The sequence below is a fragment of the Poecilia reticulata genome, chromosome 12, assembly GCF_904066995.2.
Source record: "Poecilia reticulata chromosome 12, P_reticulata-male-v2, whole genome shotgun sequence".
In the NCBI taxonomy this organism is placed as follows: domain Eukaryota; kingdom Metazoa; phylum Chordata; class Actinopteri; order Cyprinodontiformes; family Poeciliidae; genus Poecilia; species Poecilia reticulata.
The window spans coordinates 11,304,452-11,322,780 of NC_088841.1; the positions used below are offsets into that span (position 1 = coordinate 11,304,452).

The window sequence follows — 18,329 nt, forward strand, 5'->3', positions numbered from 1 at the left end:
TCTTTAGTATTGGTGATAAAAATGTATGTGCAATAAATATACTTCCTGTGTTGCTTGATTAATAGCTCTGTAAATAGCTAATGTCCTGCTTTTGTTTTATTAGCAAAGTTACACAAAAATATTAATGTGTGCACTGCATCCCTTCCAGGATATTAATTTGGACATTTTAGAGCTTCTGCTCTTGTGACAAAGCACCATTTTTCAAATTTTACTCCTGTCTTTATGACTCAGACAACTTTAAACATAAGGATAGGCTATAGCGCAAAACATGCAATTTTTTTTTTTTTAAATATATAATAAATAGCCAAGTAACATCCAACTGAGTCTTCTAGTTATAAAAAGTCCACATTTATTCTTTGAAAGACACCCAGAAGTGACACAAGACTCACAGGAATTGCATTTTTATTTATAACGTCACGTCTTTTCAAGGTTCTTTTGAACATCAAGTATCACTTCTTGCATGAGTTTCAGTATCCGCCATCACCTCAGTCCATTATCTGCTCTTTGTGTGGAATTCACAGAGTGAGGTGTCTCCAGTCAGCTGAACTAGAGCGTATTATTTCCCGGCGAAGAGTGTGAAGTGAGAAGCGTAGAGGCCCCTCTCTTTATTTGGTTGTCCAGGCACTTTTCTTTTCTCTGCGCACACATTCCAGATGTCCTGCAATGACCAGCAGCAGGTTTAAAACGGGGAACAACTTCTGGCAGAGAAGCGTTAAGCGTGTTCCCGACTCACACGACTGGACTTGTACCCATTAGCAAATCCACACCGTGTGCAGACGTTTGGTTTGAAGCTACATACATTACACTTGGTGAATAGAAAAAGTCACTAGACGCATATTCGGTTATTGTACACAAACCCCTCGTGAACCCCATGCACCTTCACGCGTTCGTCATCTGCCAGTAGATTTAATGTCATTGGTGCAGACGAAATTCTTGCTCCAGTCAGATTTTCTTTTTTTTTTTTTTCACAGTTAAAAACAGCTGTGTTGGTAATTATCCAGCTGCACCTTTTGCGCTTGTGCTAAGATAAAAAATAAAATAAAAAATCACCTGACGGGTGTTTATATACGATCGTCTTTTACAACTAGCATCTTATTCAGAGTTTAAATTAGAATTTGCTACATATCTCTTGAAGTGAAAATGTATATTTCCTCCTCAAATTCTGTATTCTGGACACATTTTTGTTGCCTGCATGTCTGACAGTGCCAGTCAGATGTTTACACTCATTACGGGCGTACATCTTAGATTAAGTGTGGGGCCCCTAATGATTTTTTGTTGTTTTATAGTGTTCTGTCACGAAGGTGGAATGATTATCTAGCATGAAACTCTAGTAGTGCATGTACAACTTTTAATTTATTGTGAATTTCCTTCACACTATGTCAACATTATACATAAAAGCTTCGAAATATACCGTCCACTATAAGAAGTTGAACGTGGAGCATCGTTTTATGTCCATCAGCACGACATTGGCATTGACAGAAGCTTGTTTTCTACAGAAAAAATTTACTGAGGTTTGTTGGATAATCGTTCCACCATGAGGAAGGATTCATTCAAATCCATCATTAAAAGCCCAAAAATTTATATGCCATGCTTGGTCAACGATGAGCGCAAGTAAACTTCTAACTGGCACGGTATGCAACTGACCAATTGTGCCAGGTTTAAATTGCATTTTTTTTTAAGCTACAAAACCTCCATTTGAACTGCTACCATGCCATTTAAACAACAATCAAAACCACAGTGCAGACTAACAAGTAGTGTCTTCAACCATCTAACAAAAATAAAATAACATTTACAGAAAGGTTCTTTTTTTTCCTTTTTTGGTCATGAGTAAATGTAACTACACAGAAGTACAAGCAAATACACAATACACTCACCAGTTTAACATTCAGTACCAACTGGAGGAGGCTGGACAAACATGCAAGTGCAGGGACAAAAACAATCCTGATACGTCACCATGACGACTTTGCTTAAATATCACGGACATTTAAGTGACAGATACAGTTACAAACATTTGACTGCAGTCGTCTGTGTCGTGTCCCCCCTATGTACATGAGCCTACACAGAATGACACAACAGGGCAATAAGAAATGAATAAAACTGGTGAGGAGTATCACTTGATTATTTTTAGGTCCACGATTGATTTTTTCTTTTTTTGACATTTTACATTCCCCACATAAAATGTATAGTTTACTGGCACACTGATGAAGCTTTTCTTTATTCCACTTCCCAGTGAGTGAGCACCACAGCAGTTTCTGAGAAGGTTAGAAAGTGTCCATGAGGTGTTTAAATAACGCTATGTACAGATATAATGTAAGCCTGACATCACTCCAGGTGATGTCTATATTTACACAGATATCCCTTTTTTAGCTGTATATATTTATTTTATATATTTTTTTAATATAAAAAACAGGCCCAAATTTCCTTCAGTCAGCATCCTAATCTTGTCCCAAGTCCCATCGGCATTCACATCTAAGAAATGAATAAATGAACCACAGTCTGCCGTTCACTGTATCCAGATGGCGTTGTTTCGGTCCGGTCGGCGGGGCTCTGCGGCTGCGCTGCTGCCAGTCGCCGTGAGGTCGCTGAACGTGGAGAAAAACTGCTCCATCTCTTTCTGCAGCATCTGGTTTCGCCGCTCGGCGTCCTCCTTGGCCCGTTCGGCGTTGCGCAGCTTGATTTCCACCATGGTGTACTTCTTCCTCTCTTGGTCCAGCTCCTCGTGTAGGCCCACCATCTCCGTCTCCAGCTCCAGGTTGCGCTGCTCCAAGCTGGAGCAAAAAATAAAAAAATAAATAAATAACAAAACATGGGAAGAAATTACAAGTGAGCAATTTGTCAACAAACCACCTCAGCACAGAAAAAAAAAAAAACTTGTGGAAAAAGAAAGTGATCTACAACTTATCCTTCTATTTTTCTTCATGAAATTAATTATTTCTATAAATTAGGGCACCCGTCACACTTTGCAATCAAAGTGTCTTTGACATGGGTTTTTTGTCTTGCACTGTGAAGCCTCCAATGTTGGTTTATATCCTTTTTGATAATGACAGGAGGTAAAACTGCCAGGCTGATTATTGTTAATATCTTGAAAGATTCAAAAGCAAAATCCAAAAAAGAGATGTGAGTAGTGACTAATTAAAGAAATAAACAGTATTAATAAAGATGTTATTGTAAAATAGTTAGTATCAAAAAATAAGTACTAAGGTAACAACATAAACAGAAATGCCAGAAAAATGTAAACGTATGGATGGAAATGCTGTAATGTCTATAATCTAAAGACTTTATAATTAATTTATCATGACTATTTACATTTTAATATAGCAATTTTTGACACAGATGGGATAAGATTTTCACTGATGCAATGTTCATTTGTGGCAAACATGACAATGATTTTAAAACAACAAAAAAAATTTAATAACTGTGCCTCTTTTTTTCATTTTTGTTATTTTGTAGAAAACCGAAAACCTACTAGATCCCCAAGACTCAATGTTGAAACTGAATCCTAACGCCTTTCAGCAAAGTATTAATTTAAGGGTATGCTTATGGAACCTGTTGTTGCACGTTCTTTTTCTGTGATTGTGGAGGACATTTGGCACAAATGTGGAATAAAGTTTTAAAAATATATAATTTTTCTTTTAAATCACAAAAATAGCGTGAGGCTGTAGAAGCAGCTATTTGAACGACTAATGGAAGAGAACGGTTACAAATGGAATCTGTACCTTTTTATCCTGGCCTCATACTCTGTCTTCTGTTTGTGCATCTCCTGCTTCAGACTGGCCACCAGACTGTGCAGAGCACTGTGGTTCCCAGGTCCATTCCCAGTGGTGAAACCTTCACTGGTATCACTGCTACTGGTGCCGCGACTGCTCCCCACTGCTCCATCTCCGCTCCCTTCCCTGCTGCTGTTGCTCCCGCCACCTCCTCCTCCTCCGCCCAACTGCAGAGGCGCTCCCTCCTGAGCTGGTCCATCCAGGTCTTCGTACTGTCCGCTGTAGAAGTCCTGCTCTGGGCAGGTGGTGGTGGACGAGCGACAGGAGGTGGAGTTGTCAGGGAGGGAGATTTCGCAGGAGGAAGTGGACCAGGTGGCGCTGTCCACGCTCTGCTTGTCCTCGCAGCTGGTGTTCAGACACATGCTGGTGACCTGATTCTGCAGATTCTGATGGTTCAGGTGGACGTTGTCGTACGTGGACAGGCGGTTCTGATTGGTCGTTTGATCCCCGTTGTTGGAGACGTCACGCGTCTTGTTCTCCCGAAGTGCAACGCAGCTGTTTTGTACCCAAAGACCGTTGCGGCTGGTCGGACCTCCTGTGATCATGTCGGACCCCGACATCCCCAGTCGAAGAGCACCCGTCCCATTCGCAGCAGGACTGCCTCCACTTGTCACCCCGCTGGTGCCCATTTTTGTGCCCGGGCCTTTAAGCGCCCCGCTTCGACGCATGGGCAAACTCCCGCCTCCAGTCAGGTTCTGGGTCTTATTGAAATCTGCTGGGGGCGAGGAGCTGAAGGAACCGTTAGTAACGATGCCACTACCTTTACTGAAAGCTGGGTTCTTCTTCACCATGAGGGGCGGACTACGTGACATTTCAAAGCGTCCCGTGATAACTGTCCTCGGGCTCGCCGACCGTGGCGAGCCGGTGTTGTCTATTTGTTGGCGGTGCGACCGAGACTCGGTGTCCCAAACACACTGCCGCATCAGCTGCGTGTTGTTGTTCTCTGCATTCTGAGACAGGGCGCTGACGGCCGAGGTAGTTGTGGGGATTTGTCCCTTCGGTGGTTCGATGTTGTTGTTGTTGGTGAGTTCGAGCGCTGTGGGCTCGTCTTCATCTCTGGGGAACAGCACGTCATGGTGGCCGATCAAAACAGCCATGAGCTGCTGGACCAGGACAGTTCCTGGGAAAAAAAGAGATCATAAATCATTATATAAAGGAAACACCATAACAGACAGATGGGACGTTCTTAACACCAACCTTCCATGATTGTTAGCGGATCCTCAATCTTTGGCCTTAAGATATTTGGCCCAAAGACCGTCGCCAAGTTCTGGACACTCATTTTATTCACTCCTGAGTATGACTGCACTTCATCAAGAAATCTATGAAAAAACACAAACATATATACCTGATAACCACTTCCAATGGCTTGAATTTCATCTATCGTTAACACATACCTGCAGATGTACTTGAGGAGGTTATAGTTTACTGGAGGTAGACTTTCCACAAGTCTTTTCAGTTCCTTCATCCCCTGCAGGTTAGAGAAGTTGTTCATGTTAAAATTTCAAAAACCACAACTCTATATCAAACAAACAAACAAACAAAAAAAAAACAGAAAAAAAACTACATGTGAAATATGATCAAACAGATGTCTCTTACTCAGCTAGGAGATGTGTATATCAAAGGTCTACTAGGTGTAAATATAGCAAAATATGATTTAACAAAGCGTTGACTGGTTTCCTTCCACTTCAGGATAATGAAGAACCTTTGGTAGTCTGCTGCATACAACCACACAGTGAATACACTGAGGTTTGTGATTGTAACACCGCAAAATGTGAAAACATTAAAGGAGTATGTTTGAAGTATACGCAGAGCTTCCCCCCACTTAATTACTTTTTAACTTTAAAGTCAGGAGAAGGCTAAAAAAATGAGGGAAGCTGTTCAGGATATGTTGTCGGGATTTGCAAGCAAAAAATGTTGTAGCCAAAAATGTTGACTTACTTATAACAAACAGTTTTGACCAGCATAGAACATCTGGTACAAAGTGTGTTTTACAATGCAAGAGAAATCCTGTTTATGTGGGCCACATCAGGAAAAGTGCACCACTGCATGAGGCAGAGCGGTGCACGGACTGCGGTGGTCATAAATCAGCTTTAACGGGACTAAAGCGAGGATTTTCAGAGCCAACTTTATACCAGTCACCTACCTTATGTGTGGACACGGGGATTAAGTCTGTGACAGGAAATATACAAAGAAAAAAAACATGCATAATTTTTCATTTCCTACCATTTCATCATCTTTGCCGAGGAGTTTGGCATTGGCCAGGAACTCTTCGTATTTCTGGAAGGGGATGACAGGCTCGGGTAGTTCCCTGAGGTACAGCTTCAGCAGAGACGCTACTGTATGCACATCTGTGTTACTGTAGACAGATAAGGCGGTGACAACAAGCAGACTGTGGTAACTGAAGATATGATAAGGCCTATTTGGTATCATGTTTCTAAACAGAAGTAACTGTTTAGAAAGATGTAAGACGCTTTTCAGAGTTGAACTCCACATCAACATGTTTCTGTTTAATACAAGCAATAAAGCCACAACAAGAAAGTACAGATAAATAAAAATTGCTAACTGAGATGTTTTTGCTTATTGTGTCAAACCCAGACTTTAGGTGGTGGCTCTTAATTAATTATATTTCCACATCAGTTTGCTTTTAGCAAATAGCATAACACTAGAGTTTTATATAATTTTATATGAAAAATGGACGCTAATGCCTACTGTGCTACAGTTTTTAAAGATTTGTCGGAAGTATTTGACACAGTGGATCATGATGCTTATGTCAAAGGCTTTTAGACGGAACCAGTTGGTGCTTTTTTATGTATATATTTAGTGGATTCCAATTAGCATGCTCAATGTTAATGACCCCTTTTTGAGGTAAACCTCATTATAATATTATTGGGGCGTCTCTCCGTCTCTATGTTAAGTGCAGTTGCTTACTGTCACTCAATCACTGTTTCCTGGTGTTGCAGGTCACATGTGAGATTAATCAAGGGTTTGCTGTTTTCAAATAAATTGCTGCTGTGTCGACATAAGATAGTCACTGATCTTATGTGGATTTGTAAGATCAGTGTCTTCTTACCATATTAATGTGTGCCAATTATTATCCATGTATATGTTCCTATTTGCTCATCTTACACATCTTAGACACTGTTTACCATGGACCACAGAGATTTATCACAAGATGTTTAAATCTTACACTCAGCATTGCACGTTGTGCTCTTTGGTTGCCTGGCATTTATCATCTACACAGTCTGGCATACTAGCATAATTCATTTGGGCATCAATAGTTGACTCTGTTTTGATGTGTCTGTCCTAAATGTCACTAAAACAGAGCAACTACAACCTCTGAATTATATTTAGTGTGCCTTTAGTGCAGAACTTGAAATAAAGAACATGAAGCTGTGAAGCTTGAAAAGGGACTTTGAGCTATTCTTGGTTTTATTTTTTTCCCCCTTATATTTAATATTTTATTTAATTTGCTTGATTCGCCAATGTACTATTGCAACATTTAAACAAAAATAAAATGTAAGATAGTATGTCTTTTTCTTAAAATTGAAACACCATACAGTCTTAGGGTAACATTCAACATGCTAAGTTTCAAATGATTAAAAAGCAAAGCATGAATCTGGGACACATACAAGAACCCTGCGTTTTACCAGAAGGGAAAAAGGAAACGTGAAAAGGATCTGAGAGGTGAAATAAAGGCTGCGTTGGCAAGCTTAGATGATCCTACAAGAGAAAAGGATTTGGGTCTAGAGATGATAACGATCCAACAGGCGACAGGTGGCGAGGCCAGCAGGGGGTTAGAGAGGCTAATCAGGGGAGAGATGGATGGAGTCATTGCACTGAAATGCAATAAAGAATTTTACATGAAAGGTGCTATAGCCACCACCCTGAAAGATGCATGGATGATTATCAGGTTAAAGAAAATTAATTTGCATATTATGATCAGGCACTTTTAAGTGTGCTTGTGTTTTAGTTATTACACTAAGGAGGATTACGCTAGCAAGCAATTAGACCACTTCTCTTTAGCATAAATTGACCAGTGCCCATGCTTTTGTATTCTTTCTTAGATTTTTTTTAATATTGTTTATTTCCTTTCAACTCTTCTTCCAGTTTCTTTTTAAAGTCTGTTTGGCTGTGTACACAACAGTTTGACCTCAGTCACATGAAATAAGTCTAGATTTTGCTATAATTGTTTTTCTTTTTCTTGGGATTTGTTTATGAGTATGCTGTCACAACAGTGTAGACTAAATGAAAATCTTTGTGTAGTCAGTTGCGTTCATGTTCTTCTCTTACCAATCAAACGAGGGCTTCTCCCCGCAGTCGAAGGCGTCTTGAAGCTCTTTGACCAGATTGGCCTGTCCAGGCAGTCTGAAAAGACCCTCTTCCTGAAGACCCCACTGGCGAATGAAGTCCACACATTGCTCAACCAGCATCGGAGCAAGTTTGTTCCCAAACCGGCGCTCATACCGCACCGTGTCCTCCAGTTTCTGGCCGAAGATCCCTGGAGAATCCGAAGAAGTGTATTTGTATAATAAATATATATTATACATATATACAGACAGACAGACAGACAGACAGACAGACAGACAGACAGACAGACAGACAGACAGACAGACAGACAGACAGACAGACATAATATAAATACAATATAAAGATGTATTTGTTATAATGAATATTTGCTGAATAACAAAACAATTGCGTTTAAAATTCATCACTGCCTACCCTGGACAGGTTGCTAGTCAATCCACAGGGCAACATAAAGACAAATACAGGTGACTTAAAATGTAAAAACAAACTATGAGAAGAACCTAGAGTGGTACAAGGCATACATAGGGTGAATATGCTACAGAATCCAACTGAGACTCAAATACCACTTAACTTAATCTCACAATTCACTAAGGAGATGTTTCACTCATCTCAACATGCTGGATGCTTGAAACTGAATGTGAAACTGATGACAGTGTTATTATTCCAGTTTATGGTCAGCAGACCACTTGGGGGTAATCACAGGACAGTGAAATGTCTCTCTGAGATGAGCAACTGATCACTCAATGTGGAAAAAAAAAGGACAGTGACTACATGGCTCAGATCTCTTGAGCCTAAAGCTCACACACTATTCAGATATATTTCAGATACGACAGGTCTTGACATTTTAGAAACTCCCTTCTTTGTCTTCTAATTAAACCCACTCAACAAGAGTATTTGTAATATGTTATTAGATATGGCAACAATGAAAACTGTGACAGAGTCTTGGGTTGGAAACCCTGACCTGGGGTCATTCAAATATACTTCTTGCCATTTTGGTCAAACGGGTTCATGTTTATCTGATGAGAATAAAGTATTAATCCAAAATTAAACTGGGTTGACCTTGTAAATGGATGCAAATCTTAGTCAAGCTTCAAATTGTCCATTTTGGATCAGAGGCTTCTTTCTTTGCGAGAACTCGGTCAGTTTACGACAAATATAACTCTGCTTCACAGTTTACGCTGCCACTGATGTTCCAGCAGTTTTCAGTACATAGCATGTTGTTTCCTGATGTTTTTCTACAGATCATAGCCACTTTCCACCACCACCGAGGTTAATAGCTTGGGTTAGACGGATAAATGAAGCATTGCACCAGGACAATTAATCCAAATATATCTCCGGTCTGGTTTTGGAATGGACAAATCAGGTTTGCGGAATGGTTTTCCAAAAACCCAAACTAAAACCTTAAGCAAAATTTTTGGACTTCACTTAAAAGTCCCATCGGCCTCGGGAAACCATCTAATTAAAATGAGCGCTACAGATTTAGACAAGAAGAGCCATCAAATATCCAGTCTGAATTATGCCAAAAGCTTGATGATGGCTACAAAAAACATGTGTTGTCTTTCCAACACAATTAAAACAACAAAAACAAACAAAAAAGACAAAAAAAATACACCTGGACGGATTGAGTCCAACTTTCAGATCAACACCACTTCCCCTCTGTCTGAGGCAGGCTGCCATTTGCAGCCGTCTCATGTAAACAGGAGATTAAGACTGCCTCACAAAGAGATTTAGATTTGCATATTTGTTTCAGTCTCCAGACAGAAGCCACTCACACACATTCAGACATGTGGACGTGGTACGACCAGGCACACTGACCAAATTAGACAAGGCTTATCAGGGGCCAACGTACACATGACACACTTTACACCCCAAGCTATACAACTGCAGAATAACTAATGCAAATACTTAAAAACGTATTTCCCTTTCGATTTTCCTCTGCATCACAAAGACTCGTCAATTCCTGTTATATCCTGCACTAAACACCTTTTTCTCTGACAATATTACGTATGTTATTAAACTCACCTCTCTTAAAAATGAAAGATCCAGTCAGTTTCTTGAAAAAATGCCTTTTAATAAATTTATGGTACGACGACAGAGTTGCAGATCTTCAGGCACATGCATACCTGGATTTCCCCCTCCCCCCAAAAAAATCCCTCTATAAAGTTATGAAAGAAAACTAAAGCAGCAATGAAGCAAAGAATGCTTCCATTTCCTTTTTCTCAGACACTAAAACAGCGTTGGGTTATTTTTTAACTGAAAAATGGCTGAAATGTACCTTGAAAATATCCTCAAAGAATTACTTCAAGTTGAGTTTCTGCTTTCAAAATAAAAATAAAAAAAATAAGCTAACGTCCACCGTGGGAATAAATCGTAGATCCTCCCATATCGACAACCGCGCAAGAGAAAAAGGGACTGAAAACGAGATCATCCCTCCAGACATTTCGGTCATGAGTGAAGTTATGTTTTCCTGGGTCACATGTAACTGTGTGCTGAACAGCTTAGGCTTCTGAGTGTGTTTTTCCTGCATGTTTGTTGTTCCTTCTGGACAGGTTGTACTTAAAACGCAGACCGTCACAGAGGAGTGACACCTCTAAACAGCCTGCGAGCCCTCGAGGGTTTCCGTCAAACCTCTCAGGCCCTGACAGTCACACAAATGAAGCAAGCACCAACACCAATGTTGACCCAGAATGAGTCCTGCCAGTTTTATTTATTTTTTTTATTTCTGCAATAACGTTTTGCATAAACTAGCCAAATCAAGTCTTTTGTGAATATAAGTTTTAACTTTGATAGCAGAGAAAAGAGTTGAAGCCTTTTTTTGCTATATTATATCTCTACAATAATGTATTCCTAATCATATCTAATAAGAGTGGGAGCCCTTATATTTTGTTTCATTTGCAATAAAATTCAAACCTGGGAAAGATGGGAGTGTCTCGATACCTATTCTCCAATTAGAGGTGGGGAAACTAGCCGGCCTGTTATGTTGAGGGACCAGGATGGCTATTAGGTACACAACAAATTACAAGCTGCTCTCACAGCATTGAACCTTGAAGTTTGATTTTCAACACAGCAACAGAGCTGAAGTGAAAAAGTAATAATTTTCCTGACTCAAGTGCTTTTTTTAAATTTAAATTTCTTGAACAGCTACAACTCATGAAAATGTAGGATTTTTACAAGTTGGTGATGAAGACCGAATGCAAACTCAGGCCATATGCTGTTTAAATAGTACAAAATCAAAAGTCTTTTTTAGAAAATTACAATTATTGTTGCTCTTTCTCTTCTGAACATTCATCTGCAGACGTATAAAGAGTTTTTTGGAGAGATAAGATAAACTTCATTGTCTCCAAGGGGCAGTATGTTTCTTAACTAGCAAACAACAAATGCAAAGAAAAAATAGGAAGAAACAACAAAAAAAAATTAGAGCCGTCACACTGTTCAGCTACATTAAAAACATAGCTTCAGACAAGAACATCATACATCTCTTCCCAATCTCCTGCAACTGAAAAAACTCCCAAAAAAACATTCCCAACAACAAATCATCAAAAAGGTAGTTACCATGAAATAGATCTCCAAGGATCCAGATAGAGAATCCACAGCTGCACATTTTCATCCAATCACGTCCTTTCTTGTCTCACTGTTGACCATTACTTAATGCATTTGTCCAGCTGTCAATACTTTGGTCTCTTTCTCTTTGTCCAGCAGCCTTGTTAGAGCAAACTTTTTCATGAATTTTCAGCAGTCATAATCAGCCTATCAGGGCTCAGTCGTTAACTGCTGCTGCTGCTGCAAAATGGCTAACGGCTGGTGTGTGTATAGTCTGCATGTGAATGCGTGTGTGTGTGTGCGTGGGCGTGCCAGTGTGAGGGGGAGCCCGACGAGGCTCAAACATGGAGCCACCTTTCCTGTGGCATCTTTGACAAATGGCTCGTCCTTTTGAAAAGCAGTCAACTGCAATCGACATCAAACTCCCTGCACTGAAAACAGAGGGGCCAACTCCGCCTCATCTATTCTGCTGGTCAATGAAGGGCCGCCTGAACTGCCTGTCTGGTTACAAACGCTGCACTTGTGCCCCGCTGATGCACAATCTAGGCCAGTGTCTGCCAGGACAGTCAATAACAAACCACGGCGACGCAGCGGGAGACTCGATAATCAGCAGAATAATTCCAACAAAGTCACAGAACAATTACAGCATCAATGGACTGCATCTTTTTTTTTTTTTGTCAGTGACAGGGTTTTATTGGTTTATTTGACACACATTTGATTAAAATCCATTTATTACTTTGTTTGGTAGAGACGATGGAAGAAACAAAAACAACAAGTATGATGGATGACGCTACGATTTCCAACAGGAGTTGCTGCACATTTTCCAGCTCCTGAGACAGGCAGAAATCCTACTCTTTTCCTAGGACGCCCAGCAGCATGTGGATGGACTTTAGCTGCCTCAACACAAAGTAGTTAATTCTTCCTGAACTAAATCCTTAAAAAAAAAAAAAAAAAAAACATAATGCTTAAACTAAATCTTAGAAAAAAACATTTTAATTAATGGGATATGATCAACAAAAGGCAAAAATTCAACTAGATAACATGACATTTCACCCAATAAATGTTAAGAATTTAGTCTTAAATTCAGGTGCGCTCAAAAAAAAAAAAAAATTCAAATCTCAAACATCCAAAAATACAAAGTAACTGCTAAAAATTATAACAATTTCCCAAACGGTAACAAAAATACAGGATTGTTACCAGTAACTACATCTCCAATAATCCAGATAGAGAAACCACACATCCCTGCTCCAACACACCTAAATCAAATAGCTGAATTCTGTCATCAATTTTCAATCTTTAAGCTCTGCAGATGTCTGGTAATGAGCCATTCATTTGATGATTCAGGTGTGTTGGAGAAGGGACGCATCCAATATTGCTGAATAGTAGCTACATAGAGAAAGTGCATTCCTAATAGACAACTAATGACAAACCTCAAGAGTCTTACCTTCGGTACATAACACTTCAGATTAGATATTTGTCCTGTGTTTATATTCAAATGCGAATATGATGCACAATATGCATAGAAAGTTATAAAAACTGAGATTTGCATGACTGACCCCCTCATGACGTTGAACTCATATAACCTTCTGTCAAGAAAAGCTGTTGTGAGGACAAAAACAGCAAGTATAACTCAGGTGTAACACAGCGTTGCTCCCAACTTCACTTACTGCTGATAGGATAAAGGGAAAAAAGGGCTGCATTCATGCTAACCTCCACCAAAAGGTGCCCAGATGACCCTCCGGATCGTCTTCACCCAATCCTCCATGTCATTCTGGGTGCTGGCCATAAGTAGGTAGGTCTCATGGTTGGTTGTCATCCGCTCTCTATCTCCTCCTATTCAAGAAAAACAAAAGAGAGAGAGAGAAAGAAACATGTAACATAATTGAAACAAGTTTAAATATCTGGTGTCTATCATCATCATCGTTGATCTCTTTGTGCAAAATGGATTTACGGGACAGAGCAAACATCCCCAATTTGTAACATTTCCAATAAAATGTTTAATTTTTAATGTGTTACTTCCCTTTTCTTTAAAGTGTGGCTATGATGTGACACAGAGGCTCATTTCTTTTAGCCACTCTTAAATATGGGAATGACAGGAGAACATGTCACTAAAATATAGAAGTTGTTTTGGATCTTTATATGTCAACCATGGCTGCAGAAAATTGCAAAACATTGTCCATTTGTCACATGTGCTTTAAAAAAGCATCGACATACTTGTGGCTTTTCAAGATGGTGAACAATCAAAGGACCCCAGATCTTTTACAGGAATGCACTTCTGGTTAAATCAACTAATAACTCGACCCACCACCAGCTGGATTCATTATGCCTTTGACTGTGAGGATCCATTGATTGTATCCCAGGATGGGGTCTGCCGGTGCCAAACAAAAACTATTTATAGACACGAACACAACAGGGAAGGGCAGCGGGTTACAATGAATACAACATAACTTCAAAACTCAACATTTCCACGATGAGTCATTAATTCTGCAGTTGAAACCCGTTTGCAAATGATACCGCTAATTTGATAGGATCAAAACAACAACGTGTTACGGCATACCGGCTTAGGGGTTCATAGAGCCTGAGTGGCTGGAGAGCCAGACTAAATTTAGACGTAAACGTTGACAGTGAAATTTACGCTCACTGTCAGCCCTGATGAGATCTCATTAACGGTTTCAAGAGACCATATGTTCTCCTCATGAAGCATTTAACATCTGCAAGGGCTCCCTTCACAATCTCAATCTAGGCTCTTTCAAAATAAGACACTTAAAATGATATTACCTCCAGGTTATAACCCCCCCAAAATGAATCTGAAGTCAGACTTTACTGTTTATCACATGGAAAAACAACTGTTTTGCATATTATATAAAATATTGTTTTACATTGTCAGGCAGGCAAAATTTGTTATTCTTTTTACTTAACTTAAAATGCATTTTTAAGAGTTCCATGTCAGATATCCATGATCAAAGGTCATAATAACATTTTTGAAACATTTGCTAAACAAAAAAAAAAAAATTTGTGTAAATAAATAAATAAATCACAATGCAATAAATACATCATAAATACTTTCTAATATATTTCCAGAAATGAAAATACACAAATATAGCACACAAATATCAAATAAATTCCTAATTATTGTGGTTCATAAAATAGTACCACCTTATTGGTTAACATGCAAACATATTGATATGCAAATAATAAAATAACTATACTCAAGAGTTTTGTAAATAAAATCAAAAACAATGGATTTCTTGAAAATGTATATTTTTATGCATTTATTTATTTATTTATTAAAGAAGTATTTCTAAAGTAGTGTCACTTTTGGATCTCCATATGTCTATTTAATTGTCTATTATATAAAAAAAAAAGATCTAAAAAATTTGAGCCAAACGTCACAATAAACGAGTTTAATAACTTTAATACTGAAAACAATTTCGCTCTGTTCTTTTTGATGGCTGTGTGTCCAAGAGGGCGATATTTAATCAAGTCTAAGTAGTCTAATGGTTTCTCCTTCTAGCCCAGCGATTAGTCGCCCCCAGCCATTGATTGTCCTCAGCGCTCTCATTAATTAATTAGCCTACACCTTGCAGTGGAGGCATTGAACTTCACTAGGCGCCTGTCTCTACCCTCCCAAATGCCAGCAGACATCCTATCTGTATTAAACGTATAAAAATCCGTTCCCGATAATAACTGAACGCGTCCATTTGTGGAAAAACAAACAAAAGGCAGCTCCGGCTCACCTCCTGACTTCCTCAAATCCGTAGTTTCATTTCATTCCATATCCCTCCAAGCAGCGACGCGGAACAATGTTTCAGTTAAACTAGTACCCCGCAGTAAGTAAAGCATGTACTAACCGGGTAATAGAGCCGCTCACTTGTGCTCGCACATGGGAGTGTTTCTTCAGCTGCTCTCAAAGCTCCGCCGCTCCAGGTTTACTTTGTTCGCGACCCGCAGCTCAGCGTTTACTTTAGCCCGGAGTTCACCACGTGATCAGCGCCGCTAGGTGGCAGATCAGTTATTGGATTCAGTAGATTGAGAAAACGATCACGTATCGATGAGTTTGCGCATCCACGCTGTGTCAGATTTACCGGGAGAGATAGTCACCAAGGGCCGTAGAAAGTTTTTCCAGGGCCCAGAAGTCGTGTCCGCACCACAGCTCCCCCCAATGACTATTATTGATAATAATTTGTTAATGTGCAAATATATAATGCCGTTGTTTGATGCTTTTAAACTGCTATAAAGCATCGCTGTCACCAAAAAAGCAGTTTGTTTCTATTTTTTGTGGATTAAAAAAATGGAATTGAGATGCATCCAGTGTCTTGTGTCAATGCCTTGTTTAAAGATAAGTACATAATTATTATAACCAGTGGCAGATTTAAATATAAAATGATTCCCCTTAAATGTTAATAAAATAATGTAAAAGTAGCATTTTGAAAAACAGTACTATGTCTTTTTCACATTTTCTGTCAACCACTTCTTTTAAATTCTGACCAGCTTGTTGCATGTTTTTTTGTTTTTGTTATTGTTTTTTGACACTTGTTTTGCGATGAGGCCCGGGTTTTTGAAGTTAGAAAGTCGCCTTCTCATGATCACAAATTCTCCTTCAGATTCCAGCAACAGTTCTGGGTGGCCCACTAAAAATTTTTAAAATCACCTCCAGTGCAAAGCTTGGTGATTTGATGGTCAACATTTTACTGACCATTTGTGGGTCAACAGTGAGCTTACAGCTGTCCACTTGACTGACCTACAGCAGCTTTCTCTTTTCCAAAGGTCCCCTTTTTGCTACATGTCTGTAGACATGTAGCAACAATTACAGGCTTTTGTTATTGTGACAAAGTTCTCAACCTGCCAGTGTTCACTGATGTAGATCTGAATTAAAGTCTAACATAAAATTAGTCCAAGTTAATCTTCTCGTCTTGTGTCAAATACTTTTTAAAATCTACACCCTCCATGTTTCTTACACTTTAAATCAGCCAGAAAATTGTTAAGTTTATGTCTGTGTGATGCTTTCTTTGATAAGCAGGCTCTGCATAACCCTAACATGCATCTGTGTCTTGTTGCGCTGTAAAAAGTAATTTTTTTTTGACATTTTAATCATAAAGGTGCCTGGTAAAGTTAATATAATGTAGATATGTTTTTTTTTTAATATATTTTAAAATCAGCTCATAAGTTTTTTTAAATTTAATTATTTACTTTTTAAACGTAATAACTTAGTCTATAGCACTGTTTTAATATAAACTGTTACATGGGAGAATAACGTTTAAAAAGTCTAAGAAAAAAAAGCTAAAACTTTTCTGCTCTGTAACAACGTAGCACTCGCATACTTCTTGACTTTAGAGACGTAAATAACATTTACGAAAAGTTTACTCCTCCCCTGCCCTCTATTGGACAAGTAACAATAGTTTTCCATTTCTCTCGTACTGCTTCCAATGCTGTAAAGCAAACACAATTTGTTTCCCCAGCAGCTGGGAATTTGTTATTTCACTCAGTTACACTAATTACCTCTAACTCCAAGTTTCTCACTTGAAAGTTTCTCACCGCACCCTGCGAGCGTTGCCGATTTCAGTTGGCAAACAAAGACATTGTTTTTTGTGTGCCTCCGAGCACATTTAAATTCACTCACTAATTCCATTACTTGCTTTGATAGATAGCATTTCCGCTAGAAAAAAAATTATGATTATGAAGCTGTTAAACAAGAGAGCAAAACGATTAAACGGCATACCATGGCCATTACAGCACACTCCTGTTCCTGCTGCCATTTCCTGTTGATGCTCAGTTTTTTTGTTTTTGTCTAAGAGAGCTTGTCTCTGGGTTTCTAAAGATGGGGGAAACACTTTTCATTTATATGAAGCCACCCAATTTCTGTTGCAAGCACCAAAAAATCCCAAACTACAGTTTGGATCACTGAACTCTCACAACTCTGTCCCGACATGTCAGTGCCAATTATTTAGCCTGTACTAGAAATCACTGTCAGGGAATCTGAGAAAAGTATAGTCTATAACTGACTGCTGTGGAGGTCTGTGTGAAGAATATATGCAGAATAATGTTTGGTTCAAATTTCAGTCTGGTGCCGCCTGGGGTTATCGTTTCTACCGCTGTGAAATGAGTGGACAGTGTTTTTGACAGATTCCTCGACATTTATTATGCTCCACTGAGTAAATTTCATGGGTCCAACAATACAGACGGTTAAGAATCTTGACATACAATTTTCTAAATGGAGAAGTAGTTATAATGTGTAACATGGCATGATTCCACAGACTGCTCAAAAAAGTTTGATCCAATTGTTAAGGATTGTCAGCTTTACAAAAGCATTACAAATTACAGCAATATACAAAAACTGTGGCATTTTCTTCTTAAAGGACATTAATGAGAAGAAGAGGCGCCGCACCCCTGCTGAAAAGCAATCAGTCCTTGTCTGTTTCTCACGTACAGAACACCATTCTACTTCAACTTTTTATTTATTACTGCAACAGATTCAGACACAATGGTGACAATAGCTAGATATTGCACATGAATATCATTCCATCCATTGTCTTCCTCTTTTGCTCCAATCTCCCCTGTGGCTCCTCACTCCGCCTGTAAGGCTCAGTCTTGTGAGTTAAAGGAAGCTAATAAAATGCTTGCACCAGATTTTGATCCACATCCTATCGACCAACATGTAAGTTAGTCTGTAGCTGGTACTCATGTACATTGAGAACTTCGCTGTTGGTCATGCTCAGT

At 39.1% G+C, this 18,329-nt stretch overlaps 1 protein-coding gene across 6 annotated transcripts in view; it reads right to left on the reverse strand.

Moving 5' to 3' along the window:
• Positions 1-326: 326 nt before the first annotated feature.
• Positions 327-18,329, reverse strand: part of arhgap24 (Rho GTPase activating protein 24) — a 69,328-nt gene continuing 51,325 nt past the window's right edge. For 4 of the 6 annotated variants that reach the window (XM_008424527.3, XM_081613421.1, XM_008424530.3 and 1 more), the window contains 7 exons: positions 13,323-13,445; positions 8,058-8,265; positions 5,991-6,123; positions 5,162-5,235; positions 4,965-5,086; positions 3,717-4,887; positions 327-2,768 (listed from right to left, as the gene is read on the reverse strand). In XM_008424527.3, the coding sequence (XP_008422749.2) occupies positions 2,504-2,768; positions 3,717-4,887; positions 4,965-5,086; positions 5,162-5,235; positions 5,991-6,123; positions 8,058-8,265; positions 13,323-13,445 (2,096 nt within the window). In that variant the 3' untranslated portion in view covers positions 327-2,503. The other 2 variants (XM_008424531.3, XM_008424532.3) reach the window with 2 other exon arrangements.